At 44.2% G+C, this 21,425-nt stretch overlaps 1 protein-coding gene and 1 long non-coding RNA gene across 4 annotated transcripts; both read left to right on the top strand.

The window, feature by feature from the left end:
• The first annotated feature begins 919 nt into the window (after positions 1-919).
• On the top strand, positions 920-16,361 carry PEX16 (peroxisomal biogenesis factor 16). Of its 3 annotated transcripts, none has more exons than XM_033928733.1 (11): positions 920-1,231; positions 6,918-6,953; positions 8,366-8,442; positions 9,194-9,348; positions 10,299-10,399; positions 10,695-10,775; positions 11,599-11,754; positions 13,384-13,456; positions 13,755-13,874; positions 14,487-14,551; positions 14,713-16,361. In XM_033928733.1, exons 1-11 carry the CDS (start codon positions 1,105-1,107, stop codon positions 14,769-14,771), a joined length of 1,050 nt encoding a protein of 349 aa, XP_033784624.1. In that variant the 5' UTR covers positions 920-1,104; the 3' UTR covers positions 14,772-16,361. The 3 variants fall into 3 exon arrangements, with proteins under 3 accessions (XP_033784624.1, XP_033784626.1, XP_033784625.1); XM_033928735.1 differs by having other exon boundaries at positions 922-1,231; positions 9,194-9,297; XM_033928734.1 differs by having other exon boundaries at positions 941-1,231; positions 9,194-9,327.
• A 646-nt stretch (positions 16,362-17,007) lies between these two features.
• On the top strand, positions 17,008-19,061 carry LOC117352286. Its single transcript, XR_004537640.1, has 2 exons — positions 17,008-18,376; positions 18,788-19,061. It is a non-coding gene; the product is annotated as an uncharacterized LOC117352286 (long non-coding RNA).
• The last annotated feature ends 2,364 nt before the right edge of the window (positions 19,062-21,425 follow it).

The raw sequence follows: 21,425 nt of genomic DNA, 5'->3' as shown, positions 1-21,425 counted from the left end.
TTGGAACTCTGAAAACACTTGTAAATTTTCTATTTAAAAGAGAACCAACCCCCCAGTCAAGTTTGCAAAATCGCTTTTCTCGGAACTGAGGATTAGACGGGCCAATAGGGAAAAGAGGCGGTACCAGGGCGGGGTATGTGCGCCTAGGGGCCAATAGAATTCTGTGGGCGGTGTTTGTGCGCTCAGGGGCGCAGAGGCCAATAGAGGGAAGGGGAGGGTACTTGGGCGGAGCGTCTGAATTTCAGGCAGGCGCAGTTGGTTGCCCAGCTCCAAACAGCGCGTGCTGCGTTCTCTTCTCTTGATCCTAATCCTCTTTTCTCGTTCTTTTTGGACTTGCATCTTGCCGTATCTAAGCCAAAGGCTACCACAACAACAAATAAAACCCAAATCTAGCTTTATACTAGAGTGAGATGAGATTTTTCCAAGCGCACATGAGAAGGGAAATCCCTGTAACCATTTTGCCTTTCAACATATGTCACTGTATTGTGTTCCCAGCAATGATTTTTGGGGCACAGTTAAAAGCATAGCTACCTAGTTAGGGAGACGTTTTAGCCAACCCGAGCCTGGTGCGTTAGACTTGCAGTGGTTCCCGACCCTGTCCTGGAGGACCACCAGCCAGTCGGGTTTGGGGGATAGCCCTAATGAATATGCATGAGAAAAATTTGCATATAATGGAGGTGCTAGGTATGCAAATCTGCTCCGTGCCTGTTCATTAAGGCTATCCTGAAAACCTGACTGGCTGGTGGTCCTCCAGGGCAGGGTCGGGAACCACCGCGTTAGAGGACCTGCAGAACCGTCATTAAACAGGGTGTCAAAGTCGGTCCTCGAGGGCCCCAATCCAGCCGGGTTTTCCCAATGAATATGCATGAGATCTATTTGCATGCACGTTGCAAGCTAATAGATCTCATGCCTATTCAATGGAGAAATCCTGAAAACCCGGCCGGATTGCGGCCCTCCGGGGAAAGTTCTAAACCAGGACCGGCCACCAAAAAAGTCGCGTTGCCCCTTTAAGCAGGACGGGCCCCGGCGCCGGAAACAGGAAGTGTCCGTGCCGGAAGTTGGAGGGAGCGCGCGCGCGAGAGACAGGGAGCGCGGCGGGTGACGATGGCGGCCCTGTGTCGGCAGAAACTGAGGCTCCTTTGCCAGCGCTACGAGGTCTGCATCAGTCGCAACCCGGCGGCGGCTGCGCAGTTCGAGAGCGCCGTCCGCGTGCTCTCCTACGTGCTGGCGGGTAAGAAGAGGAGGGGTGGGGGGGGGAGAGCGGTTTACCTGAGCTGCTTCCGAGCTCTTCCGGACGCGCCGCGAGCCCCCGCTTTTTTTTTTTTTTTAGCTTGCTCGGTGCAATTATCGTTGTCTGCTGGGGCTGGCTCATCCCTCCTCTCCCCATGATAAATTCCTGCTTTTGGACCAGCGCCCCCCCCCCCCGGCCAATGATCTAGTAGCTCCCCCCTCTATCTCAAGTCCTTCCCCCCCATGCTGGGCACCAAAATCCTAAATCTCATCCAATGTCCCTCCCTCCCCCCCATTATGCTGGGCACCAAAATCCTAAATCTCATCCAATGTCCCTCCCTCCCTGCAAGTTCTTCTCCCTCCCCCCCATTATGCTGGGCACCAAAATCCTAAATCTCATCCAATGTCCCTCCCTCTCTGCAAGTCCTTCTCCCTCCCCCCCATTATGCTGGGCACCAAAATCCTAAATCTCATCCAATGTCCCTCCCTCCCTGCAAGTCCTTCTCCCTCCCCCCCATTATGCTGGGCACCAAAATCCTAAATCTCATCTAATGTCCCTCCCTCCCTGCAAGTCCTTCTCCCTCCCCCCCATTATGCTGGGCACCAAAATCCTAAATCTCATCCAATGTCCCTCCCTCCCTGCAAGTCCTTCTCCCTCCCCCCCATTATGCTGGGCACCAAAATCCTAAATCTCATCCAATGTCCCTCCCTCCCTGCAAGTCCTCCCTCCCCCCCCCCCATTATGCTGGGCACCAAAATCCTAAATCTCATCCAATGTCCCTCCCTCCCTGCAAGTCCTTCCTCCCCCCCCCCCATTATGCTGGGCACCAAAATCCTAAATATCATCCAATGTCCCTCCCTCTCTGCAAGTCCTCCCCCCCTCCCGCTGGCCACTTAAACCTCATCCAACATCCCTCCCTCCCTCCCGCCCCTCCTCCCTCCTCATGCTGGGCACCAAAATCCTGAATCTCATCCAATGTCCCTCCCTCTCTCTCACCCTCCCACTGGGCACCAAAATCCTAAATCTCATCCAATATCCCTCCCTCCCTGCAAGCCGTTCTCCCTCTCCCCCTCCCCTCACTCCCCCCCCCCCATATGCTGGGCACCAAAATCCTAAATCTCATCCAATGTCCCTCCCTCCCCACCTGCAGAGGAAGAGCTGCCCAACTGGCCTTTTGCCACCCTTTAATCACCTGTTCCATAGGTGAAGCCGGCCCTGACCCGTGGCTTGGAGTGAAGCACACGTCAGCTAAACGGGCAAAGTCCTACCCGGCCTCCATTGACCTGACGGTTTAACAGTGCGATCTGCAGTTGGGACTAAATTTCACATAGCACAAAACCGCTGTATGCTCTTGGAAGCATCCCAGGCAGCCTTTCTGGCTTGTAGTAACGATGAAAAAAAAACACAAGTTTACTGCGGGCTCAGAAATTGCTGCCAAATGTTCCCTTCTGCAAAAGGTTGACTGCTGTTTTGATGCTATGAAACCCCCTTGGCTTTATATTCACGTTTGAAGGAAGTCAAGAAAAGTTTCTCGTAACCTACTTTGAAACCTGGGTTTGGCCACTGTTAGAAACAGGCTACTGGGCTTGATGATGTACAGCAACAAACTGAATACTTAAGGACTGCCTTAGGGAGTTTTAGGACAAACTTTGACATGCAGTGCAATCAGGGCACTCAAAATTTTTACAGTATATAAGTTGTGAAAAAAATATAGGGCTACGCACGATTTACTGCGCTGGATCAGACCAAAGGGTTTCATCAATTCCCAGCATTCTGACTAGAGAATGACACGGGGACAAATTTTCCCCCCGTCCTGCGGGAACTCATTTTCCTGCCCCTGTCCCATTCCTGCAAGTTCTGTCCTCATTTTCACAAGCCTCAAATACTTTAAAATTATTAGTGTTCAAGGCTTGTGCAGTTAAGGCAGACCTTACAGCAGGGGTGTCAAAGTCCCTCCTCGAGGGCCACAATCCAGTCGGGGTTTCAGGATTTCCCCTGTGACTATGCATGAGATCTATTAGCATACAATGAAAACAGAGCATGCAAATAGATCTCATGCATATTCACTGGGGAAATCCTGAAAACCCGACTGGACTGCGGTCCTCGAGGAGGGACTTTGACACCCCTGCTTTACAGGAATAGGACAGCGACAAAACTCAAGGGGACAGGGAAAATTGTGTCCCCTTGTCATTCTCTAATTCTGACTCGCAAGAAATATCTGACACAGCCCAGGGAGCAGATTCATTATTCTTTTATCCACTTCCATTAATACAGTGGCTTTCCCAAGTCTGCCTAGCTAATAATGATGTCTAGAGTCTAGACCTGCCCTACAAGAACGTGTCTTAAATCTTTCTTGAACCCAGTTGTGCTAGATGTTTCTGATCGCATCCTCCAGTCACAGATTTCACAGTTTAAATATTGAGTTAAAAAAAACCCAAACTTTTTCCAATATGTGTTAAATCTGCTACCAGTTATTTCATGAAGCAATCCTAGTGCTTACCACTTGGAATGCGCTACCGGAGGACGTGATTGGGCAGAGTACGGTACAAGGATTCAAACAGAGACTGGACGGATTCCTGAGGGATAAAAGGATCGTGGGATACTGAGAAAGCTAACCAGAAAATAAGTATAGAAACCCGACCAGGTCGTGCATGTGCAAGACCGGAAGGCTAGGACTTTGATGGGAAGATAGGACTCAATAGGAAACCAAGGTGGCATGGGGGCCCCTTCTGGTAAATTGGACAGGTCGTGACCTGTTTGGGCCGCCGCGGGAGCGGACTGCTGGGCAGGATGGACCTATGGTCTGACCCGGCGGAGGCACTGCTTATGTTCTTATCCCATTGAGCTGTTCTATTCATCCATTCATTTTTAAAACCCCTGTCTAAAAGCTCAAACCTTTTTAGGCCTCCTTTTACTAAGGTGTGGTAGCGTTTTTAGCGCAAGCAGGATATTACCGCGTGCTATGCGGCTAGAACTAATGCCAGCTCAGCGCTGGCATTAGCGTCTAGCTTGTGTGGCAGTGTAGCTCGCGCTATTCCGCGAGTTAATGCCCTAACGCGGCTTCGTAAAAGGAGCACCTTAGTCGTGCTCCTTAAGAGTAATGATTCACCTTTCCTTGCTATGACCAGACAGCACACAGTATTCAACTATACCAATGTAGCATGATATTCGGGGGGAGTGGGAGGGTGTTCTCTGAATAGTTTGTAAAATTGGATTTGCTTTTCCATCTTCACCACTCAGCATAATACTGTATAATGATTTTGAGATCCTTTTTGTAAGAGATTACTCCTAAGATCAAACTCGGAACCTGTAGTTAGAATTATTTTCCCTATTTTCATCATTTTGGACTTGTTCACATTAAATTTCATCTGCCATTTAGATAATCAAGTTCTCTTGTTTGGTAAAGTCTTTGTACAGTTCCTTACAATCTCCTTGTGTTTAAAAAAACAATGTTTGGCCAGTACTGATCTGCTATATATAATAAACAATCCAAGAATGACATCAGTTTCTATCCCATGACTTTAAATCTCTAAGGAGAAACATAGAAAGATGACGGCAGAAAAGGGCTATAGCCCATCAAGTCTGCCCACACTACTGACCCACCCCAATAAATCTAGATGCTAGTGAATTGTCTTACGTAGGGATCCCACGTACATGTCCCATTTGCTCTTAAAGTCAAGCACGCCGGTGGCTCTCAAGAAGGACTTTATGAAATGTATTTTTGTGAAAATCCAAATACATTGTGTTCTCGCTATTTGTGCATTCGTGACGCTCAAATTTGCCTATCTGCATATTTCTATAGCACTTCTCGAATTCTCGCCTCAAAGAATTCTAGCAGATCAGTAAGACATAACTTCCCTTTGACTGTTCCCTTGTAAACTATATTTACCCATATTCCTTATGATAGCTTCCACTTTCTGGTCTGTAGTTATGTGGGTCACCCTGGGAGCGTTTTTAAAGTTTGTGTTAGATTGACAACCCAGTCCAAAGGTCCAGAGGCAGATGGAAATGAGAAGTTGCATATTATCGGTAGTAGTTTGCAAGTTTGTATTTGAATTCCTTTAGAACTCTGGGGTGAACGCCATGTATAAAATGAATTAACTTATAATAAAGATCTTTAGTGTACGTATACAGAAATAGGAATTTTAAGTACATCCAAGAGTCAGTGGGACTCGCTGAAATGCCTTCACTGTGTCTGTAATAGCCTGCCATACTAGTCAGCTTCAGGCCCTTGTAAGTAGGGACTATACTAACCTGCTTTGCACTATAGTATAGTGTTCTTCCATAGGCAATAAGTTTTCATGAACTAGATTGGACTATATGAATATATACTACTATTTATCACTAATGTAGTGCTGAAAGGCATATGCAGCACGGTACGGTTTGACATTTAATAGATGGTCTCTGCTCAGAAGAGCTTACAATCTAACTTGGACAGGCAGACATATAGGGTTTGGGATGCTGAACCAAAGGTGTGGGAAGATCGCTCCTGCCCCGCGTCACCGCTAGACCAGGTCCGGGAGGCGGGGGTGGGTCAGAGTCGGCCCTAAAAGTTATTTGCAGTTTTTCAATATTTGTGGGCCGGCTCAGCCCCTAACCCCCATGTAAATGGAGGGAGAAGTTTATAATTTTAACTGCTTAGAACTATTGATAGTTGGAGCAGTCTATCACATTCTAATAAAAGATATAGTAAGCTTGATACAGAAAACTGGGAGTGTTCTGGCTTCACTACTTTACTTTTTGTATCTGTTATTGTTCCTGTCCTTTGTGTATTCCCCGAAGTTCAGGGAACTGATTTGTTTGCTAGGTAGGGGTTTAGTTAAGGATATATGTTTGCAAGCATCAAATATAGTTTCCATTACTCATGCAAACTGCTGTTGCCAGTCCTTTCACTGCAGAGCTTGAGCTCTTAGCCAGAGTAATATTTCTTAAAGCAGTTGTATTCTGTTCTCAGTTGCTTGAAACCACTGTAGATTTCTGATTGTGGTTGCAAGGAGGCTGGAAAAGGGAAGTAAACAGCTTGGGAAGACGTAACCATCTCTGAGAAAACATCATGAAAGTCTTGAATCTGAAATGTTAAAAATGGCCGCTTTTCACATCATGGGTCCAAATCAAAATTGAGCTGAGTTCCTGTTTGGTTTTTATTTATGATTTTCTATCCTCTAGTGTAATTAAAATAGAAACTTTTGCTATTGCTATTCAATATGCCATTGAAAAATGTCATAGAATGTCTTCTTACGTTCCTGCTGTATCACCTTGGAAATTTCTTGAAAGGTACCCACATCCCACCTTGCCGACTATTCCGATGTCATAATCCTGCTCTACACCTTTCCCTTTTTCTTTTTCTCTATTTTCTTTAGCATCCTTTTACTATTACTCTCACAGGGATAACGAGCTGTGCAGTCAGACCACTGTGTTGTATGATGCCCTTCGGCAGCTATCATGTTCATTGTTATGTTTTGATTTTATTTTGTATTGTAAAACTTACGATAAAAAATTTGAACTGAAAAAAAAATAAAATAAGGAAACACTTTGAGTTCATTGCTTATGACTAACCATGTTTTCCCAGAGATGATCATCTGGATTTTTCTCTACCGAGCTGTTATGAATGCAGCTGAAGAGTAACCTTCTCTCTTATCATTGATTGCAGTAACTCAAAAATCTTTTTTTTTTTTTTACTTCTTAGGTCGTTTTGTGGCTTCTCATGAGCTTTCTGAGCTTGGTATGTATTCCTGAGCTTCGTAAGTAGAAAATGACTGAACTGGGCTAAGCACTCAACAGCCACTGTGCAAATGAGTATGGCAAGGTCTTGTTTCTTCTAGAGAAGCGGAGACTTAGAAGGGACATGATAGAGACTTATAAAATCATGAAAGGCATAGAGAAGGTGGAGAAGAACAGATTCTTCAGGCTAACCGGGCCAACAAAAACAAGAGGGCGTTCAGAAAAATTGAAACGCTAGGAAGTTCTTCTTCACTCAGAGGGTGGTGGACACCTGGAATGCGCTCCCAGAGGAGGTGATAGGGCAGAGGACAATATTGGGCTTCAAAAAGAGATTGGATGACTTCCTGAAGGAGAAGGGGATTGAAGGGTATAGGTACAGGTACCAAATGAATAGGGGATGAATAATTTAGGTAAGGACCAATTACAGGTCACGGGCCTGGGGGGCCGCCGCAGGAGCGTTCTGCTGGGCGCGATGGACCCCTGGTCTGTCCCGGCAGAGGCAATGCTTATGTGCTTAGAAAGAGACTGAGCACATAGTGAAAATGGCAAAGATGCAATTTGGGTTGGTTGAAGGGGGTGATTCAGGTTTTACATCTCTCCACTTCTGAGGTGGCCTTCAGGAAGCAGAACATCTAGTCCAGCTGTGTGTCACGAGCGATTCCAGAATTTTACTTTATTTAAAAAAAAAAAAATTCCCTTCATAAATATACACTAGAATACATGACATGTGTGTCATGTACGCAAAAGTCTGTCCATGCTATGAGTGTCTGTGTGCGTAAGGATACAACCGCTCAGACAAGCATCATTCTTTGATACGATTGGCCCTTGAAAACTAACAGCAAGTCATTTTTATTTTTGTATGCAGTAGTTATTCTAACTTGAGCAACAATGCAATCAAAGCTTTGTTACCATTTGGATCGTCTTAGCTCTGTGAACTTGGATTTTCATCTCTGATAGAAATTAAATCGAAAAAAAAAAAAGAGACCGACTGCATATGGTGAATGATAAAATGCGTGTTTTTGCTTGTCGACTATCGAGCTGCGTTTTCAGTTAATTTGCATTTTAAAAAAAAAACCAAGCACATCCATCACATTGATTAGCAAATCTATCTACTGGTACTTTAGTTTCACCATTGTTACAATTATCCATATATAGCTTAAAAGAACTTTAAATAAAGAACTCTTAAATTAAATTTTTTTGTTAGTTTTGCAGTTTTATCATTTCAGTTATAATGTGCCTCAAAAAAACATTTGCGCCATTTAGTGTGTCGGAACTAAAAAAAAAAGTTTGAGACACACTGATCTAGTAGTTTAAGGAACTGGTAAACAAAAGGTTTTGAATTGTCTGCCAGAAACTGGTGTCGGTTTAGTAGAAGTGTGATGATGGGCCTCGCTGTCTTTGTTTGTTTTCCAGTGTATTCTGCCTCTAATCTGTTGGTATTGCTGAATGATGGAATCCTTCGGAAAGAGCTGCGACGAACCCTCCCGCTGGTGAGCAGACACCCCTCTGTCTGTTTGTTCCACTGGTGGGTGGGGAGAGGGTGAACAGCGTAGATGGATGTGGGGTTATAGATCAGTGAGGGTTGTTAATAAGTTGGGAGCGTCAAAGCTGGAAACGGATTTCTTAAGCCACAAAAGGAAAACAGAATTAGAAGAATCAACAAAGTCTGTTCCATAGAAGGTAATATAGAAATTGTTCCCACCTGGTCGGGAAATGTAGCTTTTTTTTCCTGAAAAAGAAGATTCATCTGAGAACCTATAGGCTGAGTGAGATATATGCAGTCGGGGCTTTCCACTGTCTCTCAGGAGCACCTAATAAGCCTCTAAAAAGAAAAGGGAATAGAAAATAGAGTCCCTGCGATTGGCAGTGAAGTCGGCAATTCTTTGAGGAAGATATTTCCATGGCCAGCAGCATAATTTGCATGAGGGCCTGGTTTCTGTGCCAAGTGGCTGTGCTCCTGAGATCAGTGAGGATTCTTGGGAAGAAAAGAATGTTAGGTCCTAGTTTACCTCTGTTAATCCCACTCTCACCTCAAGACACTGAATCTGCGCTGTTATTCCATTTTGTCTTTTATTTATCTCTAAAGGCTGTACAATATCGGTGCAGTGTGTACATCCACCTGGGATGTGAAACGTTCAACCTTAGGGCATGCTTTGTCTCTTGCATATTCAGACTTGTGTGTCTGTTTTTGGTGTCAATTCCATCCACATGGGGCTTTCATTGTGTCTCTGTTTCCTGCAGCCTATATCACAGCAGAAGTTGCTGACCTGGCTGAGTGTGCTGGAATGCGTCGAGGTCTTCGTAGAGATGAGCGCTGCAAAGGTGTGGGGGGAGCCAGCACGATGGTCAGTCATCATTCTTCTTCAGATGGCTAAGTATGTCTCACAGCTAACAATGTAAGACTTAAATTTTCAGATCTCTCAAAAGTTGTAGAACAAGTTGCATGCCCAAATGCAGTTAGTCCTTATTGTGTTTGCCTCGGAAGAATGAGAGAAGTGGGTCTTAACCCGTGCCAGGTTTGGAACCGGGATATTGTAGGTTTCTGTGGGAGCTCAAAGTGTAGCCAGCCATGTGTCAGTGTGTGTGGAAGCACAGGCCGCAGAATGGGGGTGATGGGGAAGGGACAGGGCAGAGAGGACAGGACCCAGGCATGAGCTTATGTGATCAAGGGTGGATCACATTTATACTCAGATTGAAAACAGATCACAATGCGTATATATAATAAATACGAGTATAATCAATCCAAATTAATTTACAAAAAAATACACAAAGTTGGGATTGAAGATCATTAAACACTATTTATTAATACAGTAAATATCCAAAAATACTCTCATCAACTCTTATCGTCAAGACTACTCTTCACAATTTTTTTAAAAACTCATAAAATATATGGAGAGGAAAAAAACGTGTGCTCGATCCAGTTAGGGTGATAAAGAGGCTTATCCATTGCACATTTATCCTACCTGATCTGTTTCCTCTCCCTATGTAGCAGGTTCAGAGAGTTCCCTTCTTGCTTGTGTTGCATTTAGTTTTGCCTTAGGTCCCCTGGGTTGTGCGTCTGCCAAATTAATTTGCTTATGACATCAGAAGTGAGGTTGGTGTCGCAGCACTGCCAAAGCAGATGTTGTGTATTTGGAAGAACAGCTTGATTGGTACTAATGCTTGAAGGGGGGGGGCAGAGTTAGGACTCCTCTAGACACGCTGTTGATCAGAGAAAAGGTTTAAAAGCACAGGTGAATAGTGATTGAAACTGTTGATCACTTTAGGGTTTCTCTCCATCCCTGCTTTTTGGCTCTCTTTGAGGGTGATTTGTTTAACTGATTTTTTTTTTTTTTTCTTTTATCAGGGCAATTCTGCGAATCCTGCTTTTGTTGTGGTACAAATCTGGAATACAGACCACTCCTCCTATAACACCCCTGGATCGGGAGCTGGAGTCGGGCCCAGAGGGTCAGTCTGTCCCTTTTAGGGAGGGATGGGGACATAAGACAGTGTGAGACACACACCTCAGCTGTTGGTGTCTGTTTTGGGAGGAAGGGGCTTTCCACAGTGGCTTGTGCTGGATGAAGGCAAGATGTGGAATCAGTCTGGAAGAGTTGGTAACATCTATCCCATCTCTGAGATCGTTGAGAGAAGAATGGAGTTAGAAAGCTGTGAGAGCAAAGGTGTTGCTCTTTAAGGCTTAGCAGTGAGAAAGTTTCTGAGTTCACCAATCTGAGTCTTATATTTTTCATTTATTCAACAGATCCCGAATGTAACTCGGAAGGAACAGAATTAACATATGTGGGAAGGCGCTCAAACAGAGTGCTGCGTTCTCTCAATGAGCGTAAGTACCTAATTATAATTTGGGACTGAGGTCTAGTCTCTGTGAAGAAGGCCTTGTCTCCATGTCTCTGAATAAGGACCCGGCTTATAACTCAGCAGCGATGACTGATCTGTAGCTTAATGCTGAGGCCTGATATTTCTCTTTCAACAAAGAATTGAGCTTGTACCTCAGGGGTGAGTAATGTAAGGAAATTTTTCTTTACGGAGAGGGTGCTTGATGCCTGGAACGCCCTCCCGAGGGAGGTGGTGGAGAGAAAAATGGTGACAGAGTTCAAAAAAGCATGGGATGAACACAGATAATCTCTAATCGGAAAATAATGGTATATATTGAAGAACTAAGGCCAGTATTGGGCAGACTCGCACTGTCTGTGTCGCATATATGGCCATTCAGTTGAGGGTGGGCAGGGATGGTTTAGATGAGCTGGAGTGAGCTTCGACAGAGACTCCAGTAGATGCACAATACCTGGCAGAGCTCTGGGTTTCTGGCCCAGAAATATCTAAGAAAAAGAACAATTTAAATTAAATCATTAAATTATAGAAAGTGTATGTTTGGGCAGACTGGATGGACCATTCGGGTCTTTATCTGCCGTCATTTACTATGTACCTCCTATGGAAGATTGGAGAGGGAGCATTAAAGTCAGAGGAAATACTAGTTCTAAAATCGAACTGTCTATGGGAAAAGTAACCTGCACTGTGTCATATACTACTGTGGCAAATCTGAGCAGACTGCACGGACTATTATTGGTCTTTATCTGCTATCGTGTACTATGTTACCTGCTGACAAGAGATTAACTGACAATATGTTTGGATATCTTTTATTTCAGCCCCGTCGCCGCATTCCAGGCTGTGGGGTTATCCACAGCAGCAATCGGAGAGGCACAAGAAAAGAAAGACGGTTGAAGGCGATTGTCTTCCCACTCCTCTGGGACTACAAGAGACCCTAGCAGAGTCGGTTTATATTGCCAGGCCCCTTGCTCACTGTATCCTGATCTGTTATAAAATTCCATAAGACAATTAGATTGTTAAAGAAGCAGATCCACTCCCTGGGTCTAAATCAGGGATCTCAAGTCCCTCCTTGAGGGCCGCAATTCAGTCGGGTTTTCAGGATTTCCCCAATGACTATGCATGCGATCTATGTGCATGCACTGCTTTCAATGCATATTCATTGGGGAAATCCTGAAAACCCGACTGGATTGCGGCCCTCAAGGAGGGACTTTGAGATCCCTGGTCTAAATGTTAAAATGTGTAGGGAACAGTGAACCGAGGCAAAACTTCCCTGCTGTGCTTTACTAAGTCATTTATTATAAATAATCTCTAACTGCATAATTTTGTAGGTAATTGTGTAAGTTAATACTTGTTTGTAATGCCTCTTTTATACAACAATATAACTGCCAAAACCATTCTCCTCAGTCCTTGCTTGCAAGATTTAAAAAAAAAATTGAACATTCTTCCCTGACTCTGTGTCATAAGGAATTTCTCTTGTTTTGTGTCACTTCATCCCCATTATGTTACCTTCTCTTGCTTTTTTTTCTTTTTCCTTTCGTCTCTGTCCAGCTTCCTTTCCTGCCTTACGTGCTTCTACTTTAATAATAATTTATATACTGCAAGGCCGTAAAGTTCTATGCGGTTTACAATACACTTCTCCCTCCGTATTCGCGGTTTCGATTATTCACGGTTTTTAGCTTTCTGGCTCCTCCCCCCCCCCCCCAAATTACATCAGCTTGCATAGAAAAATCGCTGATTCCAAGCGTTTACAGAGGAAAATCGCCGATTCCCGGCACTTTCTTCACTGTGTTTTGCCTCTCCTTCAGAAACAGACCAGGTCTCCCACCATGTTATTTGCGGTTTCACCCTATTCACGATGGTTTTTAATAGAAAACAGCAAATAACATATAAAAAAGTTATTTGCGGTTTTTCAGTATTTGCGGGTCTGTTAATCCCCAATCACAGCGAATACGGAGGGAGAAGTGTAGTTAAAAAAGAATACAATAAAGTAAAAGAAACTAAAATGTTAGAAACCAATAGCTAATACTCTAAAAAATCTGAGTAATGCATAATAAAATTCTTACAAATAAGCTACCTAAATATTTCAAAAACCGATGTTTTTAGTTGTTTTCTAAATTATTCTTCTTTGGGTGACGCCATCAAAAGTGGAGAGTGTGGCGCAGTGGTTAAAGCTACAGCCTCAGCACCGCGAGGTTGTGGGTTCAAACCCACGCTGCTCCTTGTGACCCGGGGCAAGTCACTTAATCCCACCATTGCCCCAGGTACGTTAGATAGATTGTGAGCCCGCTGGGACATGGAGGGATAACTTCTTAAGTACCTGAATAAATGCATGTAAACCGTCCTGAGCTCCCCTGGGAGAACGGTATAGAAAATGGAATAAATAAAAATATAAAAAAAAATAATTGATGATCAGTGACCCTTACATTACATTAGGGATTTCTATTCCGCCATTACCTGTACTGATGTTGGTTACACCCAGAGATAGGGGGTGCACACTGCGGCAGGTGTGTGTGTGGTGGGGGGGGGGGTGCAGATTCCTTACCATTCTGGAAGGTTAAAAGTAAAATGCCTGTGCTCGGTCTGCTCCTTGACTTCTTTCTCAGTGCTTAGTTTAGCAGTGTGGGGCCAGAAGTCTTGGAAGCCTTGGTTGCTCTCTGGGATCTTGGATGTAGCAAGGTATGTCCTAGGAAATGTTAACTGTTGAACCTAAAACGTTTTATATTGCTCACACAATCCTCAAGTGCTACTAAATAGTCTGTAGCTATCCTTAAACCCTTGACAATTTTCCCCTTCCGCAATAAGAGGAGCTTTGAGATCCGAGGTCAATGTAGCACCTTATATCATGGTATCGTACAGTGGTGAGATATGAGGGTCACTGCAGCACCCTGTGTGGTGATAAAACTGAATTTCACTGTGTGCCTTTGTGGGAAAACCTTTTTGAGTTTTAGCTCGCCTCTCTTGTTCCTCCTTTCAGTTTGAGTTTAATGACCAATGCAAAAACGTTGAACTACCGGGAGCGCATGGAGCTCAGACGCCGCTGCATCTTCCTTCTGTACTATCTTCTGAGATCTCCCTTCTATGACCAATACTCAGAGTAAGAGTCCTCCTGAAATGTGTACATGTATGTTTTATAGTGTGTATATATGTATTCACATGTAGGTATAGTGCGAGTACACGTACGCTCTCAGTCCTGTAATCTCCTTTCAAAAACCAATCATCTGCCTCCCTAAGCCTACTACACATACTCTAAGGCAGGGGGTCTCAAAGTCCCTCCTCGAGGGCCGCAATCCAGTCGGGTTTTCAGAATTTCCCCAGTGAATATGCATGAGATCTATGTGCATGCACTGCTTTCAATGCATATTCATGGGGGAAATCCTGAAAACCCGACTGGATTGCGGCCCTCAAGGAAGGACTTTTGAGATCCCTGCTCTAAGGTGTCGCCACTTAGGTGACAGGCAGACTATACATTTTAGAAATAAATAAGGACTGTGACTTAAGAGGGGCACCTAAAACCTCTTGCGCTATAATGTTACTCCTTTGCAAAAGCTCAGCAAGCTCCAGGCAGTAAGAGGGGGGTGGAATTTTCTCTAATCCATCATGCATGAGGGGTCTGTTGATTTACTCCAACGGGTAACACTGAAGGCATCAGAATTCTTCTACAAGACTTATGAGAATCAAATAGTCATAGTATTTTATTTCTTTTCAGGGGCACAATTCTGTTCCTGTTACGAACATTAGCAGATTATGTACCTGGACTGGGCCTTGTTGCACGTGAGTATAGCTTTGTTATATTGGGGAGGAAATTATTGCATAAGTGTCTTTATCATAAGGGTTATCCAATAGTAGATGGAGAGTTGGGAGTGGGGGGGGGGGAGGGTAGGTTACCCAGTAATATGCACAGATTTCAGCCTCTTTTCTTTCTTTTTTTTCAGGCCCTCTGATGGATTACTTGCCTGTTTGGCAGAAAATTTATTTTTATAACTGGGGGTGACTGGAACTTTGCAATTTATGTCTGTCAAGATAATCTGTAAACTGCAAAACATCTTTCCTCCGGCCGAAGCATCCTACAGCACAGGTTTGGGATGGGGTGGGAGAGAGACAAACAGCAGCGCAAAGGACTAGACCTGAAAATCGGTGTGCCAGATGGAAGGCAAGACATGCATTTGTCCTGAGAAGCAGTATACAGAAAAAGGAGAAAAACTGAATTGTACTAGTGAAGTAATGGGGGGGGGGGGGTTTGACTAAGTGAGAAGTGCTATGTAAGGCGGTACAGGCTGAATTCTACTGATCCAGAATGTATAGAGAAGGGAGATAAGAGGTGGTGGGGATGTTATATTTTATTAGATAGAGGGCAATATGGTTGAAATGCTGAGCCGAGTCCAATGTTCTGTCTAGTTCTAAAGTAGCTCTAATGAAAGGCTAGAAAAAAAACTCCACATCACCTTTAGTTCATTGTTTGAGCTGCAAATGGGTCGGGTAAAAGGGAACCCTCTTCACTTCCACTCCTGCTCTGGCCTGTCGCAGGACCTTTCCTGCATTGCTTTGCAGGACACACACTGAACCCTGGAGGCAATTTAAGAGTGTTTTTGTAGAGCTATTGGCATTCTGGGAAGTCTGTGTCTTGGCAGTTTAGACAAGAGTCAGAAATTTAATCAGTGTTATCCCTTGACAGTGAGTAATTGGTCACCAGAATCCTCAATGAATTAGCTGTAAATATGCCTCAGATTTTCTTATTTGGAATCATGATTGTAGATAGTATGTATGTCTAGTTATACATTGAACAATAAACCCTTTCTTTAAATTTTTGTGCTAAAAGCAGATGTGTATCACATCTATTCCTTAGTAACAATTGCTGGAGAGTCTGTTTTCAGGTTCTGAATAGGTAAAAGTGGGCATGGATCTTTGGTAGGGAATGACTTGGAAGTGATCCCTTCAAAGTAGACTTCACACATTGATGAGCTGTTTGGGGGATGAATTTAGACCCTCTTTACTGTGATGTGGGCAGTTTGAAAAATTACCCTCAAAGGAAGGCAATGAGATCGTCTAGAGAAATTTAGCGGCAGAGAGAAAAATCAAAGATAAAATAAAGAGAGTGAGATTTGTAAAGAGAAGGACCAGCAGAAGGCAGAAATCTTAAATAAGTTCTTTTGCTCAGAATTTACAAAAGGGAATGTGATGGCAGAAAAAGCATTTATTTAAATGTGAAATGAATACAAACCCCGTTTGAAGAGGAGAGCCAAGGGAGCTAAAACAGCTTAATGTTCAGTTTGGCCCTGAAGTGAGGGCTCCTAGGGACTGGGGTCCTGCTGAATAAAAGTGGGAACAGAGGAGAAGAGAGCAGCTTCAGAATTAAGCAAAAGTCAGGAAACAATACAAAAGGAAAAGAGTGTAGCAGCTTAAAAGAAGTAGATTACAGGACGCCAGGCAAAAGCAAGCACCCACCATAAAATCTTGGTGGAGCTTTTTTCTTCTGTTATTTCTCCTTTTATCTGTTTGCTGTGGTTATTTCTCTGATTTCTTTCTATGATACTTGTATAAAATTTCAAAATTGCATAAATAAAACATATATATTTAAACATGATTGAGTTCTTTGATGCACATCCAGAGACTGGTAAAGAAGCTGAACAGAATAGGAATGGGATGAAACATTAAAAATGGGTAGTAGTGGTCAATGGTGTTCACTCGGACTAGCAGAATACCCAGAGCTTGGTGCTGGCACTGGTTATGCCCACTTCCTCCTTCCACCAGATGTCCCCCCCATCCCCTGAACCTCCCCTGTACCTTTTTAAAATGTTGGAAGCAGGAAGCCCGCTCTGAGGCTCCTGCTTCACGCCACCCGTCCTAAATTATGGGCCTTCCTTTCCCTGTTGCATCATGTGATGCACGGAGAAAAGCCAAGGGCCCTGATTGGTTCAGTTGCCTAAGGCCCCTCCCAAGGAGAAGGGCTTTGGGCTGAGTTAGTCAGGTCTCAGGCACCTCCCTCTATATCCAGGATACTAAGGGCTTGACCAATCAGGGCCTTCCCCGTGCGCCATATGATGTACCGGGGAGGGGAAGGCCTGTCATTTAGGACTGGCGGCCTGAATCAGGAGCCTCAGAGTGGGCTTCCTGCTTCCAACATTTTAAAAAGGTACAAGGGGGGTGAGGAGGTGTCTGGTGGCAAGAAGGAGTGGGCATCCCTCCTGTCATTTTATTGGGGGGGGGGGGGGGACAGTGGGTAGCATGGAATCTTGCTACTGTTTGGGATTCCTCCAGGTACTTATGACCTGGATTAACCACTCCTGTAAAAAGGATACTGGGTTAGATGGACCATTAGACTGCCCCAGTATGACTATTCTTATGTAAATAAATTACTTGACACTCTGTTACTGGGCATGACATATTGATACATATGGAGGGAAATTATCACTAATGCAGGCAGTCCTCAAGTTACAGGCACCCAACTTAAGTACGACTCGTACTTAAGAACAGGGTTGCAGCTTCCTTTGATTTCACCGAGCCGTATTGCCTAAACTTCTGCAGCAGATTCAGGAATGATGCATGGCCACATTAATAACAGAATGTGGTTGTGCATGCTGTGTCTTAGAGGGAACACTGACAGGGGCAGTTGGCCTTTTGTCACCTGGGAGCAGAGTTAAGTAGCAAGAATCTCAAAATCTGCAAGTTCTGAGTAGCATACAAATCCAACTTAAGAACAGCTTTAAAAACGTAACTCGTTCTTAACCCGGGGACTGCCTTTAATCAAAAATATTCATCTACTTGAAGCTTTTATTTTTTTCATGTATGTGGCATCCAAGTTATTTAAACAAGGAGCTGCAACCATGTTAAGTGGCTGTGGTGTAATGGAGGATGTCTAGAAAAAAAAAAAAAGCAAGCTGCACTCACACTTAGGATTCTGGTTCCCAGTCCTCTCTGATGTCATAAAGAGTAATGTGACATCATCAAGAGCTCATCATGGCAACATCAGAACCTGAAGTCTGACAGAAGATATTGAAAGGCTTTGATCGGTAGTGGAAGTTGTTTACTGGTCAAACATGTGCAGGCTTTGGAGTCTGGTGCTTTTTTTGGGGCTGGGACTGGAAATGGTGCTCCCTCTGCCTCTACGACCAAGGTAAAGAGAAAATAGTTGGATGGGAGGGTGCCAGACCTCTATAAAATGTGTGACGCTGTCTCTCAGCCAACTCTGATGTTCACACTGCCTTTACACTGAAATGATAATCGGTATAAAAAGGGCTGGGGGAGGGGGAATATTTAAGATAATTTGATAAAACGTGAACACCTTTTATGCAGAAAAGTACTGTGTATAACCTATGGGGGGGTGAGTTTGTGTGTGTATTGGGGAGGAACTGGGGGCTGAATTAAGTGTGTGAGCTTGGGGTTAGGATTGATCTTGAGTCTGCAGTGGAGATGATGTATTTATGGAAGGGAGGGAAAGAATACATGGTATGGGGAAAGGAGACAAAAGTGGTTATCTCTGGGGAGAGGTACATTAATTTTCTCTTTTTTTTTTTTCCTTACGCAGAGAAAAACGATATATTCCAATTGATTTTATGGCTCCACTGGAAATCCCTCAGAAGCATTTTGGCCTAGTGGACAGTAATTGATCATTTTAACATCTAGGGCTAGGGTTGGGGGGACCCTAAACCACCGGGACTCGGGAACTTTAGGTGGCCTGCAGGTATCTGACAGAAAGGCGTTAAGATTGTCACATAAGTCCATTCCTTCAGAAAGTATGGAAACGCCAGAAGCTCGGTGGGGGGGGGGGGGAGAGGGGGGAAGCCCTTTCTTAATGGTAAGTGGGGAGGGGAGGGGGGGCTTGCATTGTGGCACACAGATTTCTCTGTAATCAGGGCAGCTACTAAATGGCCTGGGGGATTTGGGGGGGGGGGTCCAGTTATCATCCTGAAGTTTGCCCCTGGCTGAAACAGATCCTAGCTCACTGCGGGTAGTTTGGAAAGTGTTGCACTGCTTTGATAAATGTGACCGTGAGTGTCTCCTGTCTGTCAGGTTATGGTATAAAGCCAAAGCACCCTTCTATCCGAACCCGTGTGCCCAAACATCATCAAGACGACCGCGAGGAACGGGAGGACGAGGAGGAAGCCAGGAGGAGAAAGAGAGATGAACCAGATTTGGAGGAATATTTTTATGATGATGTGATGTGAATAAAAGGAAGAGGTAGAGGAAGCCTGTGATTTGTTTTGTACTGTGTCTAGAGGCCCCCTGTCTGCAGATGGCATGTGAAGCCTTTACCCCCCAGTTCAATAAAATGTTACATCCTTTACTGGCTGTTCTGTCAATTTGTGACTCTCTTTTTAAGGGAAAGGCAAGGTGCTGGGGACACTCCAATCAATATCTGCCTCTCCATTTGGGGGTGTGGGGTTTCTAGCTCAACTGAACAAGTGGACCCAGACTTGGTTCTGCCCTACTGCATATACAGAGTTCTGATCTAGGTGAAGGAAATCAATGGGACACTTAGAACTACCCCCTCTATGCATGCAGTAAAACCAGGACTGGATTAGCCCAGCTGTTCACTTGGAGTGAGCTAGCAATCCTATTCAGGTGGCCTGCGGACTCAATTTTTTTTTTTTTTTTTCAGGATCCAGTCCTGTTTCACCTCAATGTATACAGCTGTGGTTCCCAAAGCTGATTCCGGAGACAGGGTTTCTGGATATCCACAATGAATATCCATCTCCAGCCTCAGGAAACAGCATGTACATGTCTTATCAATCTTCATTATGAATATCCTACAGCCCTGAATGGCTGTGGCGCTTCCAGGACCAGCTGTGGGAACCAGTGGTATACCAGGACTTTTCTGGTTCTGCACTGCAGGAGCAGGGTTCAGCAAAGTGGCAGAGGCTCACCCCGAGGCACAGTGCAAGAACAGTGGAGTTCAAACCACTACTGATAACATCACTGATGGATATGTTTACATATTACATATATGTAATATTTATTTTAGTATATATACACCACTTATAACTTAAGCGGTTTTTCTCTCAACATCAAAAAAAGACCAAAACCTATGTTTCTTAAATATACGATTACCAATATGCAGTGCGAATGGTTGTCATTAAGGGGAGATTTTTTTTTTTTATGTTGATGAGCTAACTATAAAAGTGGCTGGGGGTGTGAGTTTTTTCCTCCCTGTACACCTGTATTCATATTTGTAAGTATATACAGTACATATAAGAAAAAAACATACCATAATGATTATTGTGTCTGCACAGGGAGTATCAAACAGATTTTACAGTTACCCCTGAACTCTGTGAAGCATCAAATTTAATAGTTATGGTCAGGACTATAATGGGATGAGTGAGGAAGTACATAGAAAGCCACTGGGGCAGAAAAATAACTGAAATGCAAGTGTGAACCAGCAGCAGATGAAAAGGCAACGCCAAAACAGCTCTCCTACTGTCAAGGATGACAAGAGCAGGGTCCGGAGGGTCTATAGGACAATTCATCATGACCATTTCCTCGTGGTCAGTTCAACCGTTTCAGTGCAATGAATTATCTAATTTCAGGGAATTAGGTTCACTTCAATCTGTTCGGAAAAACTTAGCTGTTTTCAAAATTGTAAGTTCTGTTGATTTCTTTAACTTTTTAACTTGCTGTAAACCGAGGAGCTTTATGAAAGAACAATTTAAATTAAATCATTAAATTATAGAGGGTGTATGTTTGGGCAGACTGGATGGACCTTTATCTGCCGTCATTTACTATGTTACTATATGAGGATGACCTGGTCTATAAATTCAAGTTTTAGTTTAGTGATGCCCTCCCCCCACACACCACCAAGATTTCAGCATTTGGAGGGTTATGCTCCCACCATGCACCCCTAAATTATACCCTCCCCCCCTAGCCTCACTGTTCACGATCTGGCATCTCTGCAGTGGAGCCTGGGCCCTGGGAGAAGCTGCCACCAGAGCTGCTCTGCCATCATGCCTGCCATCTGATGCCGCTGCTGCTACGTTGCGTCCTTCGAGCCCCGGCTCTGAGGAGGAGAAGCAGCCGCCAGAGCAGCTGCGTCCGCTGTGTTGTTTGCCTTCTGCAGGTACCGTGAATCCCAGCCTCCCCTTAATGGGACAATTCATCACGGCCATTCAAAACGTCTCACAATGAAATGGCTGCGATGAATCGTCCCATTCCGGGGACGATTCAGGAAAAGGAAGACAAGAAAGACCAAATATGGACGTGGGGAACATAAATACTATTTGCTGCCTAGCTACAGTTCTAGTTTTGGTTCTCGGAGAGAGATGATTTCAACTGATATCTGGGAAGCTATGACAATTTCTGTAAAAGCTGAAACTGATGCGGAATTGCCTGGGAAAGCTTCTGTCTTCTGCGTGACTCAAGCGACACTACATCTGAGCACAAATAATGAGGGCAGAGCTGTCAAGCTACCCATCTCCTTGAGGCCAAGTTAGATCAGGTCTAGATTCTAGACCATTCCAGCCCAATTCATTCTAAAGCGCTGATGTCGATGAATAGAATGAAGACTATCAAATAGCAGCATGAATGTACAGCAGGTTCAAAACCAGGAAAGTCTGTAAAAAATATCCCTCCAGGAACTAGATAATGTGGCTGATCAGTGGTACAGAGATCATTCTGAAACATAGGTATCAGTGTGAGATTGATATCACCCATTTAG

Source organism: Geotrypetes seraphini, chromosome 19 (assembly GCF_902459505.1).
Source record: "Geotrypetes seraphini chromosome 19, aGeoSer1.1, whole genome shotgun sequence".
Lineage (NCBI taxonomy): Eukaryota > Metazoa > Chordata > Amphibia > Gymnophiona > Dermophiidae > Geotrypetes > Geotrypetes seraphini.
Note: the sequence above shows the minus strand (reverse complement) of the source record. Positions and strands in the feature narration are given on the sequence as shown.